At 31.8% G+C, this 18,351-nt stretch overlaps 1 protein-coding gene across 3 annotated transcripts; it reads right to left on the bottom strand.

Moving 5' to 3' along the window:
- Nucleotides 1–3,291: 3,291 nt before the first annotated feature.
- Nucleotides 3,292–16,345, bottom strand: LOC113703929 (protein DETOXIFICATION 21). 3 transcript variants are annotated; one of them, XM_027225453.2, is made up of 10 exons: nucleotides 16,172–16,345; nucleotides 12,126–12,210; nucleotides 11,556–11,832; nucleotides 7,012–7,553; nucleotides 6,340–6,426; nucleotides 6,187–6,243; nucleotides 5,713–5,951; nucleotides 5,365–5,483; nucleotides 3,602–3,688; nucleotides 3,292–3,520 (listed from the first exon to the last, which is right to left on the bottom strand). In XM_027225453.2, the coding sequence occupies exons 2-10, from the start codon at nucleotides 12,185–12,187 to the stop codon at nucleotides 3,446–3,448; spliced, it is 1,545 nt and encodes a 514-aa protein (XP_027081254.1). In that variant the 5' UTR covers nucleotides 12,188–12,210; nucleotides 16,172–16,345; the 3' UTR covers nucleotides 3,292–3,445. The 3 variants fall into 3 exon arrangements, with proteins under 3 accessions (XP_027081254.1, XP_027081253.1, XP_027081256.1); XM_027225452.2 differs by having other exon boundaries at nucleotides 12,126–12,204; XM_027225455.2 differs by lacking the exon at nucleotides 12,126–12,210 and having other exon boundaries at nucleotides 16,172–16,344.
- Between the last annotated feature and the right edge of the window lie 2,006 nt (nucleotides 16,346–18,351).

Raw genomic sequence — 18,351 nt, 5'->3', positions numbered from 1 at the left:
CTTATATGTTGCAATTGAGGTTTTATAAGGTGTTTTGGTAGTGATTGGAGTGAGAAATCTAGGTTCATTTGTCAACCCAAACGTAAGTTCATTAGGTGACCAAGTGAATTGTTAATTGACTCAATTTACCATGCAAGTTAGGCCCAAAATGTAAGAAAAAGTCATAAGAAAAGGAGTTTGACAAGTGCAAGAAAGTTGAGCAAAAGAAAAGTCTTATTCAAGTTCAAAAGCGTCTTTGCGGGTAAACAGTCGCGCAATCTCGGAAAAACGGCCATATCTCACTGTAGAAAATGCAAACTCTAGTTCCTCTCCTATCAATACCAGAAGTTCGGGGAAGTTGACTGATTTTTCTACTCTGATCAGCTCAATACATTGACAAAATTTACCCCATTTCTCCTTTCTAATCTCATTCATTTTGGCTCAAATTCATCCAATTCAATCCTTTAAAGTTTATAATACAGGGGTCAAGTTAAATAGCACCATTTAAGCTTTAAATTCAACACACAAAATGAGGAAATGAACCAAGACAATCCAGCCAACAATGAAGAACCAAAACAGTCCGCTATCTTGTCCAAAACAACTACTTTACTTGCTCTATTTCACCTCAACTCACACATAAGCTTAGACCAATATTTAACCAAGTTTTCTTAAACTTAATTAAGGTTCAATAAGTCACAAAGATCAAGGCAAAACCTCCACTCCATGGCTGGACAGCAAAGAGAAAGAAAACAGTCCCCAAGTTCACATTCAACTCCAACCTCCATCCTTTCATTATTGTTAACTTAAACAACATTGCACTTGTTTAACTTAACTTAAATAACATGTTAATACATTAAGGAAAACCATAAACAAAGCATAGACAAAGAATCAAACACATGGCATGCCATACAACCAACCTTACTTCCACTTGTTTAGCTCAAGGAGTTTAATCACAAATAACATCAACTCAACTTCTAATTTATCATCAAAACCTCAAACACTTGATATAACACAATAAAGCTAAGATTTATGGATCATTCACCTTTCTTAAGTGAAACTTGAATCACCCAAAAGTCCACCAAACAAGAGCTCCAAGTTTGAATCACACACAAGCCTTGAAGACAGTTCACTCAACTAACTTGGGTTCCTTCTCTTTTGGTTTTTGCTCAAAGTTCAAGCTAGAATTTTCAAGCAAGAAAATGAAGTTTTTCTTCTTCTCTTGGAAGTTCAAGAGGTTCGGCCATAGGAGGAGAAAAATGGAGCCAACAAGGTTTAAATTTTTACTAATTTCCTTGGTCAAATAAGTTGAATGGTTAGGGCATTGCCACTTGTCTCAATCTTGGCCATTCTTCCTCTAAACTTTGCCAAATAAGGTTTTTTCCCTCCAAGTGTTACAAATGTCTAATTAACACCCTTAAACTCTGACATAAGGTCTCAAACACAATTAAAAGGTATTTGGTCCTAATGCATAAAGCGAAATAAAATGGTACCACTTCAAGGAGATGTTACAAATCATGTAGAATGCAATGCAAGGAAATGTTATAATTTATTTAGTTTTAGGGCAATGCAAGTAATTTAGGAGAATTTATATTTTTAAGTGAGGGTTCTCATAGTTAATGGAAGGGATAATGAAGTGTCAACGGGAGTTTTCACTTTTAAATCTTGTTCTATACCTTCTTATCATTTAGCTAATGATGTCCCATTGTTTCTTTATCCAATTTCTGATTTGTTCCAAGTTGAAGGTTATTTTGTTTTTGTAGGTTGTAAAGCTATCCAAAATTTTCCAACCTTGATTAAAGACTTGCAAGCCGATTTCGTGCTTATTCCAACTAAAAGTGGTGATCTTTCATGCTTATTCACATGTTCAAAAGCTGGTGGCCAAGTGCTCAATTTGTCAACTTCAACTTGTACTAGTTTGATTAACCTTCATGAAGTGGAATTCAATTGTTTGCTGCCTCATATGTTGGAAGATAAGAACTTGTGTGTCACGCAAAATCCCAAAGCCACGAGTTGTTTAGTGCCGCATCCATGCAACAAGTTGCTCCTGTTTTGGCCATGCGAGATGATCCAAATCAATGTCAACTACTAATGGGTTTTACACCTTTGCACAATCAAAGTCCCAATGTGAAAATTCATGACCAAAGGCTGATTAGAGAGCTATGGAGTGCAACATGGAATGTCCACAAGTTATACACAAGCTGGTTTTGGACATATAGCTTGGCTCATGATCCTTCATCTATTTCCAACATTGTTGTCCTCTAAGCGCACCATCGATTTGTGGACAAGTTGTTTTCAAGATGAGGGAAATGATGCAAACATGAAGAACCGGCTCCCTTCTCAATCTATAAAGATTATTCAATGCTGAATTGGTGGTTTTACTTTACTACAACTTCTTGTCGTTCATAAAAAATAGAAGCAAGTTAGTTTAGTTAAGGTTTAATTGTCAACTTAATTGTTGTTTTAGTGGTTTAATTATTAAGTTAATATTCAGCAAGATTACTCTTTAAGTAAGCCGAATTATAGTTAATTATTTTAGGGTTAGTCAAGTCCAAATAGCATTAGGATTTGAGTCATTGTAAGACTATAAATAACTTAGTCTTTTCCAATGTTTTTAGTTAATGAGAATTTTATACAAATTGTGTGAATTTATTCACTTTCTCTCTCCAAGAGCGCCTTTCTTGAATACTTGAGATTCTTGAAAGTATTCAACTGAACTTATCAATCAAATATCCTCCTTGATTGTGGCGTTCCTCTATCTTACAACTTTGGTTCATTAATTCGATTAGTTACGGGTTGAGATAGTATCAATATTGTTCGTGACTTCTAAAGTTAATTAGGGTCAAATTTTCCGCTGCCAAACCGTCGGGTATCAATCGTCTAGGTCTGGGGCTTGTGAATACAAGTTTCGCTTTCGACGGGATTCGTATCACAAGAAGTGCAGAACTAATAACAGATAGAGAAGAATTTCTATATATGCAAGAATCTAAAAGATTAATAGCATGCTTAGCAAGGTGATGATCAGAAACATTAAAAGATCTAAGAATCCATGATGCTTACTAGCACACGAAATCTTGACATAAGAAAATGACATCATCAATCAACAAACGAGACATGATGAATCATCAAATTCTAAATGATCCAGCATTTTGATGACCTTTTGTCCATCTTCTTCTAGAACAATCTTATTGAAATCCAAATCATGTAATAAATGAATAGCATATTTGTCTCCATCAATTGAACACTCTACTTTGGCTCTTGTCGATTTATTTTTATGTCTAAGATGCTTAATCAGTGTTATCTAGGCATCAGAAGGATCAAAATAGTCTAGTAAACATATTTATAATAATTCTTCCTTTTTCAATCATTTGCATTCTACAGAATAATGTAGAGTTAATTATTGTTGTGCTGCAATTAAGCATTTAATTTAGTTTTAATGACAAAGTAAAAGACGAAAACATCAAATATATCAGAGAGATTCGGATCTATTGTCATTTTCAGATGGTATAAACCACCTATTGATTCGTTGTTGTGCAATCAATACCTGCAAACCAAAGTAAGAATTTTATTAAACTAACTATCAAAAGTGGAGAATTAAAAAGGAACAAATTGGACAATGAAATACCTGTCGATCCCAATCTGTCCTCAATGTGATTACAACAAGTACAATGGTTTGGACTAGCGTACCAATTAGCATTCCAATCCAAACACCCTACAAAATAAACTTCAATTTGTCACATTCGTTTAAACAGGTGAGGAAGAAACAGCGAAGCAAAAAGGTGGACAACACGAAAGTGTTTAGCAAAAACAATTGCTTTTACTTATCTGGTTCTTTTTTATTTAGAAATTTTATTGGGTGTATAAGTCGAGTAGATTCTAATTCAGAGTGAAAAAAATTAGAGACCCCTAATATTTTGAGACCTTGATCCAATGACAAGATTTAGCGATTGATGCAACAGCACGAATGGTACTCACCTTCTTAGTTTCATTCAATGTAATTTAATGCACTTATTAAAAATGGGGATTGCCTGTCTAAGATTATTTTGAATGTAGGGATAACTTTAGAAACCTCCTATGAGGTTTCTAACATTTCACTAGCCTCCCTTGAAGTTTACAAAATTACACAAACCTCCCCTGAGATTAAGGTTTTGATAACAAAATTAGTCCAATCAGAAAAAGTAACATTAAAAAAATATTTTAAGAAAAGAGATGAAATTTTATTTCATAAATACCCTTATGCATGTATACAAGTTGTATTAGTAACAGAATAAAAATAATTAAAAATTAAAAACAACTAATATACACATTTCACCACTCAAAAAGTTCACATTCAATAAATTAGACAACATAAATAAGCAACAAAACTATATTAATCATCACAAAATTCAGCAAAACAGACTAGTCATATCTTTTAATATGATGTTTACTATGATTCTTGTGATTTTGAACAGAAATTTTTTTTCAAAATTTACCTTTCTTTTCCCTCCTTTATCCTTTATTAATATCTAACGATTAAGTAATTAGAGCACTAATTAATTATTAATAACGAATTAATGAAAATAACTGTTAAAAATTTCTTTAATGATGAACGATGACTAGTAATTACAAAATAACATCAATTGATACTATTTTGTTATAGATAGAATTTGACAATGACCAAAAAATCAGTTGTACACAATGTGGAAAGAAGAATTTTGGTAGAAGAAAAAAATATAGGGCAAAACAAGATTGTTCATGAGGATATTTTCTTTGAAACTCTTAAAATTGTGACAGTTGTAAAATAATTTCGTGGAAGTAAAGGAGGAAAGAGGGAAAAGAAAGGCAAAATTTAAAAATTTTTCTATTCAAAATCACAAGAATCATAACAAACATCATGTAAAAAGAGATGCCTAGTCTGCTTTGTTAAATTTTGTGATCATTAGTATAATTTTATTACTTATTTGTATTGTCTAATATATTAAATATGAACTTTTTGAACGGTAAAATGTTTGTATCAATTGTTTCTAATTTTTAATTATTTTTATTTTTTTACTAATACAACTTATATATATGCCTAAGGGGCATTTATGAAATAAAAGTTCATATCTCTTCTTAAAGTACTTTTTTAATGTTACTTTTTCTAATTGAACTAATTTTGTTAGCAAAACCTTAATCTCATGACAGATTTGTGTAATTTTGCAAACTTCAGGGGAAACTAGTGAAATTGTCAAAAACCTCAAGGGAGGTTTCTAAAATTATCCCTTGAATGTATCCCACTACTTGTAAGCTTGTCCTTTATACTCCACTCATTGTTGTAAAAGAATACAAGAAACAAACCAAAAATCAACAAACTGATCCTTCCATTTATCTAGTGCTGTAACTAAGAATGGGTACCAAAATAGAACTTACTTGTACTTGCAATTTAATAACGTAACCAAGCACCACTCCAATGGGTATGCCTAGCAAATAATAGCAACCCACGTTGACCCATGCCACAGTTCCCTGCCATCCAGCCCCCACAGCAACCCCTTGAAAAAGGAAGAATTATTTCATATAGTATCATTTATAACAAAAAAAATAGAAAACTTGCTTTTTCTTTTTTGGTAATTTCTTTTGAGATGTTAAAACTTAAAATTCACAAGGTCACAACATCTTTAGAGCAATCTGGTGGAACCAGAACCATCTTGATTTTTTCATTTTACTCTTTCTATAACTGATAACAACCATCAATATGACAGATAAAAAAAACAAGCTTACCAGAAAGAACCGGTTGAACACTGTTCAGAAGTATGGAAAATGCTAACAATGGCGATAACTGACCAACTGCTACAGCCACATCAGGACTTGTGGTGAATATGTAAGCTACACGTTCTCGAAAGAAGAGAAAGAATATGAATAGCACAAATCCAATGGCCAAAGATGTCAGAACTGAAAACCATATGGAGAACTTTGCTGCTTTAGCGCTCCCCCTTCCAAGTTCATTCGCAACTCGTACACTATATATGTGAGGAGGGTAAATGATTAGTAGTCTTTAGGATGTACTGTTACGGAGAACAGAATGGAACATTATGTGATTCATCATCAAGAGAAACAAAATAAGTCAAAAAAGTGCTGCAAGTTACAGGCATTGTGAAAGCCCGCTTAGGCTTTAGCAAATCATTTCACTTTTATGACTTATTTAATGTTGAAAGAAAAGAGCTCAATGCATATGCGAACTTGTAGCGGAATTACCTTGCTGCAGCCATGAAGCCAAGAGAAATCATCATCTCCCAGCCACTAATATTTAGGCTGCAAAAGGAAAACATTTTTTGCTGGTTTGATAAACTAGAACTTGACGCAAGTACGGAAAGGAGAGAATTTTAAGAAAGAGGAAGAAATCAATACCAAATAGAAAGAGCATCAATTGCAACCTCTGCATTCTTCATGTTTCCAGTAAGAAGAATCAATATGGTGTTGTACCACAGCTCGAGACTGCATAGAAGGTCCAAAAATTATACAAGTAAAACGTCTAAGAAGGAAATACCTATATGTCAATTACGAAAGAAGGTATTTTTCATGTTCGCATAAGAATAGTTTGCACACTGGATTAAAACTTTCACCCTGTTATAAGAAAGATTACCGTGTTTCCAATATTTTCACATAAAAACAGATGGAAGATGAAAATGAGGAATAATCGTTTCCCCAACTAGATCCACTCATATAAAATCTGCTCAATTGGTACTTTAATGATGCAGATTTTGCAACACAACTTTGCTTCACATGGTGAGGCAATAACAAAAGTTTATTACCATCCAAAATGGCAAGCAACAAGCTTGGCTTACACTGCTTGATTACCGATGTGACACATCATGAACAGATTTATTATTCTTCCACACAAAAATTTTGCTTCTTTAAACAAGGTTGAAATTTCCCAAAGAGATTCCTCAAGCAATGATTTAATAAAGAGCTCTTTTTTTTTTTTTAAAGCATTGGCACCACTTTCTTTCGTTGTCACAGTAGGTGCAAATCTTCCAAGATACTAGAGTTTTTAAGAGTGTAACCAAAGAATTATCTTACCATACCATTGCACCAGATGATAATGAAAGCTTAATAATTGGCAAGAGATCTTTGAAAGCCAAGGATGAAAGACCTTTCCATGTTTCCCGGCAGCCTCCGCAAAGAACAAACAGAAGTTGGCCAACATTGGGAAGCCAAAAAGCCAAGATTGTAGAAATCATGGCACCAGGAATTCCATATTTGTATTTCACTGTTAAAAGCCATGAGAGAAGCACGTGGATTGATAGAGAAAAGGCTGCCACATATGCAATAATCATGTTCTTGCTTTGTGCTTGGAGGAACATTTGGCAGGTAAATGATACACCGAATGCATAGAGCACAGGAATTAACCAGTCAGCAATAGTTCCTGCCGCTTCTGAAATAGCTTCTTCCTGTCCTAAAGCTCTTAAAATTGGGGCAGTGAAAATGAAAATTGGTAGAAGCACAGTTGATGTCACAGATAAGACAATCCACGACCTTTGCAGATAGACTCCAAGCATATGATATTGCTTTCCACCATAGGCTTGCCCACAAAGAGTTTCCAATCCACTAGCCATGCCCAACTGTATATTCAAATTTGGCATACAGAAGAAAAGAAACCTTAAAGACCACTTCAGTTTACATGTTCCAAAGTATTGCACTAGCCTGATCTATGGAAACTCCACTGCTCAATTTGAATTTTACAATATCACCAAAACCACCACCTTAGAAATGCGTAAAAAGGTGCATACTGAACAATAAACAATGGTTTTGATATGCAAAAATTCAAAATTTTTTTAGGAAGGGGATTGTGTTGACATATTAAATTAAGCCTAAAAAATAGAAGTTTTTGTATTCTTATTTAGCAGTGTTTTAGTCAAATCAAGTTTTTAATAGTTTTGTCAGAGGTAAGTTATAGTAGTTTTATTATTATTATTATTATTTCATTTAGAGGTATCCCAACCTCTCGGCCAGACTAATCCTCCAAGTCTGTATAGAGTTTTACCCTAAGGATACACAGTGAGGTAGCACACACAGGACCTGTTGGTAACTACTAGGCTACGGAACCAGTTGAACTATCCGCTAGGGGCAGTGGTTTTATTATTTAGAAATTGGTATTTTATTAGGAAATTCTTATGGTTGCAAGACTTGTTTGTCAAGTCATCTAATGTATAAATAGGGAGTTTTATTATTGTTAGTTGAGAATAGTAAAATTTGAGAGCCAAGTTACAATGGTATATTATTGATATTTATTCCTCTCTTGTATGTGCGTAAATTGTCTCCCCATATATATTGATTCTATGAAATTTATCTCCTATAGCTTTTTGGTGGAATTTTTTTGGGTTCTACATCTAGGATCAGAGCCCTAGATTCAAGAAATTGATTATGGAGTGCCTATGAATATTGAAGAATTGGCCTGATTACGAAATTAATCCTACACGTTTTGCTATAAGAGAGATGGGGCACAAGGTTATATTAGAAGAAGTCAGTTGATTGAGTTAGACCATAAATTTGGTCAGGGATTAACCAATTGTGAAAATTGGACCATAAGATTGATTCAAAAATTGTTAGATTGATTGTTATATGAAGACAGAGATCGGAGAAAAGTCTTGTCAGTTGAATTGTAATTACAAAAATTACAAAGTGATGAGCTGTCAATAAATTGACATCAAATTGTGTCAAGAAAAACAGTCTATTCAGGTGCATGGATTACTGCAACGAAAAAAAGTAAATGAAAAACTAGTATAAAGTGACATTGACTGAATTTGCAAGGAAGATTAATGTTCGTGATTGTATCAAATCTAATCCTAGAGAGAACTCGATTTAAAGGACCAATGTTGGCATTTTAAATCAAGTCTAAAAATAGAAGTTTCTATATTGTTATTTAACAGTGTTTTAATCAAATCAAGTTTTTTACTAGTTTTGTTAGAGTCAAGTTATAATAGTTTTATTATTTAAAAATTAATATTTTATTAGAAAATTTCTTGTAGTTGTAAGGTTTGTTTGCCAAGTCATCTAATTTTAAGGAGTCTTATTGTTATCAATTGAGAAGAGTGAAATTTGAGAGTCTTGTTATTATATATAATTATTGATATATTATTGATATTCATTCCCCTTTCTCCCACATATTTGTGTATGTATATAAATTGCCTCTCCATAGACATAAATTTATCTCCTTTATCTTTTTGGTAGAATTTTTGGATGCTGCAGATTGCACAAGAATGTCATACAGTGAGCTGACCGACAACCTGTTGGGTATTTCACTACTGCATTCATCAGGGTATGTTTTTCGATTTGATAACACAAGGAAGTTGCATGAACAATGATAAAAGAAGATCCACCATCTATGCTAAGATAGGTCAAAGAAAAAGAGCCTAGTATAATATTCAGTTTCTATGATCAAGGTCTGAAAGTCGCGGCACCAACCACAGCGTGAACACTATCGTTCTACATCAATCACCACATATGAGAATAATATCAGGTCATATGCCTTTTCTTTTAGGAATAATACAGAAACGTCCCTTAAGATTTTTGGCAATTGCAATCACCACCCTTGAGATCTGAAAAATTACAGAAACCTCCCCTGAAAAGTAAGTTTTAATAACAAATGGTGATGTAAGCACAAAATATCTCCTATATTGCCCCTATTTGATTTACAAAATAAATTGAATGATAAAAGAAATAAAATATCAGCATTACTTGCTAAGTAAAAAATTTTAAGGTGGTTCTTTATAGTAAAATTTAGGCCATGTTTTAAGGCATTATTTTTTAACGTTTGGATTTCTTTTTTTTTTCTTTTACTAAGTAAGTTGTGAAGAAATTGTTTTTAACAAATGCATCCCTACTAGTTGGCTATTTATAAAACTAAGCAAGAAGTCCATTTAAATGATCCAGGAATGGAATATAATGTATTAAGTGAGATGAAGTTAGGCTTTTGAATAAATAATTATTTGCAAAATGTGATTTTCTTTTCTTCTTACACCCACTTTTCACTTAGGATTTGTAAAGTTGTTAAGGCTATTATAGTCTTTTCATAGCACCAAGGGAGGTAAGTGTAATTTTTCATACCTCAAAGGAGGTAGCTGCAATTGTCAGAAACCTTAGGAGAGGTTTATGAAATTATCCCTTTCTTTTATGCCAAATGCGTAAGGGAATGCAAAATATCATGAAAAATATAGAAAACTAGAATCAATTTGAGATGTCTAATACTACGCCAAATACACTGATTTGACGTGTTAAATACTGTCTACCTCATATTTTGTTCCTACTGCCCATTTGTAGTATAGCATTCATAGGAACTTAATAATCATATTTGGCTAAAGCTCATTTATATATATATATATATATATATATATATATATATATGAAAGTAGCTATTTTAATCAGAGTTGTTTCTCACTCCTACATCACATACCTAATTGAAGAGAATTAATGGGTTATGGGTCACTTGGGTTTTACCTATATTGAATCCTATTTGGATTATATTATATGTTTAAAAATTATCTCTAATTTTAAAATAACTTTAAAAAATAATTAATGTTATCTTAATGATATTGCTTTAAAAATCAACTAATTTTATTTTAATGATTCTATTTTCTATCAAATTATTACATAAAGAACTATAGTAAAACCTTTTTCAAATCACAAATTATTGAAATGTTACATATTCCATAAATTACTTCCTTTCATCACCATATCATTAATTAGTATTTAAATTGTTCATCATCTCTTCCCCTAATTTTGAATTAACTTAGTGCAAAACAAAGAATATACTATTACATCGACAGATTTACCAATATTGCTTGAAACTAAATATTTATTGATGAAAAAAGCACATTGCTGGATTTTTTCTACTTAATTAAATGTGAATATATAGTTCTAAGTTTATGGTCATTATAAAAATTTAAATTATCTAAAAGAATATTTATAAAAAAAAATATCTACGAAATTTTTGATATGAGATACATTATTTGAGGTATACTATCATATTATTGTGAAAGTATGTAAACAAAATTTTAAAAATTAGTAAATAATTGAACATTTAGAATGCATTAATTTTTTAAAGTTAATATGAACGAACATGTAGTATTGTTATTAATTTTTGTATTTAAATTATTCATATTTGTATAAATTCATTATAAATAAAAAAAAAAGGAGAAAAATTCTAGTAAACATTGACAAGCATAATAGCTATGCTTTTCCTAAAATAGAGTAAGATTTTACAGGATCTCTTCTCTGCATAAGCTGCTCTTCCACTTAATAGGCCAGAAACTATCTGGTAATACCAAACTATCAAGCTCCTAAATAGATCAATGAAGTGGAAACCTTCTCGACTCTTTATGGATCCAAAGAAAGCTTAAACTGATAGTACAAGTATTAATTGTTGGTCATCTATGTAAATGTGTGAAAAATATTAATGTTGGTATACAGGCAGAATAGTGGCTTGCTCTCCACAGGGTCAAGTTTGCTAATTTGTACTGCCATTTGCCAAATTTTTGTAACAAGATGGAGAATAACTCGAAATCAGAAACTAAGGAAAAATGCTTGTAAATATGACAACATAGAAAGATGTTAAAAATAGTTACCAGGATGCCATTGGCAAACCTCAAAAGGACAGTCTGGACCAAAGAGTAAGCAGCCAGCTGTGTAGCTCCAATATGACCAACAAATGCCTGGGTGATGACACTAGTCCCAAATGTTGAAAATCTGGTAAATATTGCTGGAGCTGCAACAACCCACATTTTTTTCGATTCACTCCATATCCGGTCCTTGAGTTTCTCTTCCTCGTTAAGATGTTCTTCACCATGGCTAACTTCTGTCAACAATTTCTTGCTGACATCTTCAGACATTTTAGTTATGTCTCTGCCACATGCATTAAAACAAAGAAAATTAGCTACTCGAAATTAAGAAAAGCAATTGACTTTCTGCTGATAGTGCTACTGGGATTATTGCATCTCAAATTAGTCAACATTCCTGGCCTGTGGACTGCTATCAGGAGGCTTGACGGGCAGCAATGACAGTTGTTGAAGTGAAGGCCCCATGTAAGAATGTCTAACAGTGCGTAGTAAACATGTCCTACCTAAGTAAGTCGTTCTTGAACACAAGTAATTAGATTTTTTAACTGGAACGCAGAGAAGACAATGACTCCAACTTACTCCATAATGATTAGGTGCAAGGCCTGCCGATTTAACACCCTCCCAAAGAAGAAACACCACATCAAGATGATTTTGTTACCTGCACCTAACAATTATATAACTCAAGCAGACCCTATTCTCGGTAGCAATTGAACAAGGATTAAGCTTTCTTACTTTGCCAGTGCCCATTTTATTAATGCCAGCAAGTGTACATGCAAGTCACATATGAAAAAAGAAAATTTAGAATTTGAATAAAGGTTATATATCCTGCATTTAGACCCATGTCAAATATCTTTATACTAACAATGTAAAAATGTTGAATCCATTTGTTCAGATTTTAAGTCAATACCTACATTGCAGCAGTTAATAGGTTACAAAGATTTCTTTCCAATTGAATAAAATGGAAATGTTTCATTGGCATAAACCAATTAAGAACGAACTGTCCACCTAAAACAGAAATTATCTGTACAGAATCTAAGCTATAAGCATTCCCAGTAATAAATTCTTAAGTTCTCGTTATCAAGTTGATGTTACCTTTTCTGCTATCTCATCTACTAGAAGAAAAAGAAAGGAATATACAACAAAATGGATAATGGCTAGTTAAGTAGGATTTATAGCAGCTAAATGTGATTTAATGCCTATGATTCTTTGAGTATGATTATCATAGTTTTAGAAAATATCATACATAAGAAATCATGTCAGTTATGCAACCACCCCACCCCCCCAACACCCCCCCCCCCCCCCAAAAAAAAGCCAAAACAGGTGGTATTCCCTTAAAAAAAATAATGAATATAGTGCCTTTGTTGCCACAAGTACTTTCTGTTAAAAACTTGTCTAACAACAGTTAGTCTTAATGTTTCTTAAGATTTTTTTAATGAGTTCCAATGGATGCTTATTAGTATATTTACACTTAATTTAAATTCAGGCACTCACATTTATTGGGCCACATTAAATTTATGTAATTTCTCGACTTATACTTGCTCTTTTAAAAAGTATCACTTGAGACACCTCTTAGAGAATGCTTATTGGAGCCTGTTCCTTTATTGAGAAAAAAGGTGGCCTCTGTTTACATTATTTTTTTTAAAAGAAACCCTAACAGGAGTTTTACCTTTTTTCTTTAAAAGGCAGCCTCCGTTTAATGGACAACAATCATTTACTACATTGTTAAACTTGTAAACAAAAATAATAACAATAAAATACAAGTGCATATGACTGATGACAGGAAACTTTTATCTCAATGCAAACCAACTATTTAGCAAGTCTAGTAATTAATCTTGCCGCCTCTTCTGACTACACTGTTGCAAACCGCACGAGTAAACTTATCAAGTGCTTTGCACGAGTGTATAAAATAGTTTATGTATTCATTTAGAATAAAACTTAATTTAGTTTTAAATAACTGATACAAAATTTATTTTCAAGCCTATTTTTAAGAACATCTTCAAATATTATTTTTTTCAAAGATGCAGAGAGCCAATCCTTAAACTATTTTTAACAGCATATAAAGACAATCTCAACTACAACAAAAGTTTGGGAATTGACATTATTAAGTTAATTAGTTGACATGTTTGGGCTAGCTAGTAATATAAAAAATGTAACTTTACTTAAAAAAGATAAATTCTTTTCCATAATTAAAGAACGAAATCAATGCAGTATTTTTATCTTATATACAAGAAAGAGATGATAAAAATTTAAAAATTTTTCTTTTTTCTTAGCAATTTTATCAAGAAATGATAAGAAACAGGAAAGACATAAGCTATGTTAAATTTGCAAAGTTGGCATCAAAAAGTTTCTGTTGACACATTTTACCAAAAAATCATGGAACCACATTTTTCGAGATTCATACATAAAACAGGGGTGACAATAAATGACAAACATAAATGGATCGCCACATTATTTTAATTCAAGCAAATTGAAGTAGATATGTAAATAATAAATTTTGAGTGTGTTGACATGTGATTATTGAAAACAATATTTGTACTTGCATCGCAAACACGTTTTTGAATCATTTTTTTAATCTTTCTCACCATCTTTTTATCTCACATGTATCACATTATAAAAAATGATATAATAATTATTTTACATAATATTTCAAATAACACTCTCTCCAAATACATCCATTTTACATTTAAAAAAAATTTAGGAACATAATATTTTGCTTTCCAAAAATTTATATGCAACGGCACTAATAAAGAATATTGTTATCAAACTTTACCATTTTCATTTTTATTAATTACAATTAAACATGTACATTGTCTACGTTAAAATGTGAACACATCTAATATAAAACAAAATTTAGTGCCAATAACTTTTCTCAAATGTTGAATAATAATGTTTTTAAAATTGTGCACTACCAATACATTAAGTGCAATACCGATAAAGTTATTCCATCATCGTTTTAGACGTTATGGTTCGAAAAGGGTCAAAACTAATTGTCTAGCCAAAAAAGGGTCAGTCTCAAACTTTCAAATTGTAGTACAATTTTAAACATAAAACGACAAACGCTGCAACAACAAAAGTTGACACGTTTCTCGGAGGTGCCTTTAATAGGGGTGGTGTGAAACAAAAATTGACACGCTTCCCGGGCCTTTCTTGGCCTCGGGACATGCAAATAGAACGACAAGGAGTGCCTCAGCTTTCAACATCCATTGACTGACAATTAAGAAAATCTACTCCCCCAGCCACCGGACTAACGACGGTTGGTTCGGTGGCAATTAGGAGGAACTCTAGGCCTTATTTGGAAAGTCATCTTTCATCAAAAAAATTTATTGTTTGGATAGAAATTTATTTGGATAATTTATTTGAAATAATTACTATAATATTTTTTATGATACGAAGTATATAAAATAATAAAATAATTAAAAAAAATAATAAAATAATTAAAATTTGTAAAATAAATTATTTTATCTCAAATCATCTCAATTCAAACACCTGTTTTCATCAATACATTTTTCAATTATTTTGTATCATATATATATCAAATCGCTATGATAGAACAAAAAAAAAACTTTTTGATGAAATGTATTATGCATAAAAGGCACATACTTTCAAATATGACTAATATATGAGACAGAGAGAATATACGTATTTTGTAATCATATTTTTCAATTATTTTTGACATCATTTATATTAAATCATTATAATACATTTTCTATAAAAATTTGAGAAAATTATAATCCAAACAGGACCTAAGTCCTTTTTATGGTGTTCGCTCGGAGATTAAATTTCCTTACCAGTATCAAACGTCCAGAATTTTTTTTTCTCAAATCTAATAGGCGCCGTAACGCACTCGTCTACTTTCGAGGTAAATTAGTTTCCTCCCGTGTAATATATATGGAGTAGTTGTAGAAAGTTGAGAATGGAAAAAAAAAAATACTTGCTCTATTTGAGTTGTAAATTATTTGAGATATTTTTACTGTATCATTTTTTGTGATGTGATATATGTGATATAAAAAAATAATTGAGAAGATAAAAAAATGCGTTAAAAATTGTAATGATTATGTAAACAAATAAATTTTGACAAATAATCCCCTATCCAAACAAACCCACTATCTTCCCTCAAAAAATCAAAAAAAAAAAAGACTAATCTTGTAAGATAATAGTAATATGAAAAAAGAGCTTTCAAGTAATCTAATCAAAAAGCACCAGCCTCTAGCGTTCCACGTTTATGCCTCACAGTTAGGGATATGACCGGTGCGGAGAGGGTCGAGAGATTTTTTTTTTTTTTTTTTAAAAAAAACCATGTTGATAAGAGTACACTTAGTAATTCAGTATAACATATGCAAAATTTACGATAATTTACACCAACTTAGATTCAATACAGGCAGCGATATGAGATGATATTCATGAAGGGAGATTGAAATTTCCAGAAAAATGGATTAAAAGTTCCAGAAGTACGTTTTGCACAGCTTTATTGAAAAGTGACTTATTTGCCAAACTTGCCAACGATCAACAAACATCAACACGTACTAAAGCCATCGGTCCATCATCAATCTGTCTTTATAAACAAAGGAAACTAACCAAAAAAAAAAAAGAGCAAGAAGATAAAGTAGAGTCCTTTTCAAACTGACCAGAGAGAAAAGAGTGAAGAGGCAGTTCAGACCAAAACTCAGGAAACTCAGGAGATGCAGCGGTGTAGCTGTTGAAAAGCAGGCTCCAGGAGTGATTGGAGAAAAAGAAAGGGGAAAAGGGATCTGCACTAGTTGAACGGCAGGGGAAGTCTTGAGCAGTTGAGCTGGTGGTTTAGGAAGCTTTCAAGGGAGTTAATAGCATTTAGGGATAATTTCAGAAACCTCCCTTGAGGTTTCATGAAATATCACCTAGCTCCTCTAAACTTTTTAAATTCTCACTTAGTACCCTTGAAGTGATAGTAGGGCCATATACTAATATCAAATGTGATGAATTGTCAATAATACCCTCATATTCAAATTTTCTAAACTTATTTTTCTTTCTCTAATTTCCTACTTTTGTTTAACAATGTCTATACAAACATACATACATACATACCTATATATATACATATGTATGTATAATTAAATTGCAAATGTTAATGAAATATAGGATTTAATCAATGAAATATTCAATGCATTTGGAGAAGAATAGTTGCAGGTTCTTTTTATTTTGTCCCTTTTTTGGTGTTTCACAACTTTATTTATCTATTTATTTATTCCTATTCATGTAAAGCGCAAGAGAAATAAAGTAATTGAAACTCCAAATAGTTTTTCAAATTCTGACTTTTTCTATAATAAAATTTTCATATTTCACACCCATAAAAAAGTCTGTCTATTTTGAGTAAATATTTTGTATGATATTGAAGTTAAATTTCATCTATTACTAAGTTTTTTTTGCTCAAATGTATGATTTTACATGCTAATTACCTTCAACACTATGAAGGGTTCTATTTATAGAAATGGTTTAAAAAATAGTATTTGTTTTTACTATCTCTTCCCACTGTAGAAGTGACTATTGGTTGTAACATAAAATCTTACCAATTTTCATCTCCTCACTTTTAAGATTGTTCCAATTTAGTACTTTTTTTCCTTGGTTTGTAAAATATTCATTTTTTTATAGACTAAGGGTATTAAAGGCACTAAAATAATCTCTCTTCTCAAACATGAACTTTTTAATATTACTTTTGGTTAGAAGGGCTTCCAATGTTACCAAAATGTCAATTCAAAAGGTGTTAAGTGAGATTTTGAAAACCTCAAGAGAGCTAGATGATATTTCATAAAACCTCAGGGGAGGTTTATGAAATTATCCCTAGCATTTATGGCTTCGTTGTTTGGGCAGTGTGACGATGGATTTCGTGTCTCACATGTATAATATATTGGGATAATTTCACAAACCTTCCCCAAAGTATATGACAATTACGGAGAGTTCCTCTCAATTTTTAGAAATTACACCTAGTTCCCTTGATTTTACTATTTAGGTAACAAAATAGGTCCATCGGGCTAGATTTTTCCTCAAATATCCTAAATCACCCTTGTTCTATAATAAACAAAAGAAAACTAGTTTCCTCAACACTTTCTTCCAAATTTGCAATAGCACCACCACCAAGCAAACACTTCAAACTTCAACGTCAAATCTAATTATTTTCAAATATGCGACAAACCTACTAAGCAAATAGTTTGAACAGTTCAAGAATTTTAGCGGTTCCAAAAATCCCAAAATCTGTCTTGTAATTTCATCCCAACTTAAATGTTTTTGAAAAATCAATTCTCCCTTGACAACCAACAACTAAACTCACACCCTAAACTTTAATTCAATACCCAGCATTGTCGCAAAACAAATAATAATCTAACCGACCACCACCAGTAGAATAATACTCCAACCTCCACAGAAATATATATTAACATTGTAAAACAGAGTAAAACCATTCATAACAAAACCAGAACCAACAGTATTAATCAAGTAAAGAAAATAAAATACATTTATTAACATCCTATACAAGTTTTCAGGATAATAATCAACCCAACAATCCTTATCTTCCATGCTTCTTAGTTATCAATTGCATTTTTTATTTTTTTTATCATCACTACAAACATACTCATTTCTCTTTAGTTGACAATGAAATCTACTCCTGCAAGTAAAATAGTGTCATATTCATCAAATAAATAGAAATGGTTATGTTATGGTAGGTCATCATTAAGATAAATAGAAATGTTGATATAGAGAAAAGGTAAGAGGAAAGAAAAGACAAAGAAACAATAAGAGAAAGGAAAAAAGAATCGTTGTTTACAAGAGTGAAAGA

Source organism: Coffea arabica, chromosome 6e (assembly GCF_036785885.1).
Source record: "Coffea arabica cultivar ET-39 chromosome 6e, Coffea Arabica ET-39 HiFi, whole genome shotgun sequence".
NCBI classification, from domain to species: domain Eukaryota; kingdom Viridiplantae; phylum Streptophyta; class Magnoliopsida; order Gentianales; family Rubiaceae; genus Coffea; species Coffea arabica.
Note: the sequence above shows the minus strand (reverse complement) of the source record. Positions and strands in the feature narration are given on the sequence as shown.

What these genes read in the sequence shown, in the direction of transcription:
- LOC113703929 (XM_027225453.2), bottom strand. Translation starts at nt 12,187, where the DNA reads ATGTGGTGTTTCTTCTTTGGGAGGGTGTTAAATCGGCAGGCCTTGCAC. An exon ending in ATTGATGCTCTTTCTATTTG is followed by an intron (nt 6,244 to 6,339) that starts GTATTGATTTCT and finishes TTCCTTTTGCAG; the next exon opens with CCTAAATATTAGTGGCTGGG. An exon ending in TGTTCAACCGGTTCTTTCTG is followed by an intron (nt 5,484 to 5,712) that starts GTAAGCTTGTTT and finishes TCCTTTTTCAAG; the next exon opens with GGGTTGCTGTGGGGGCTGGA.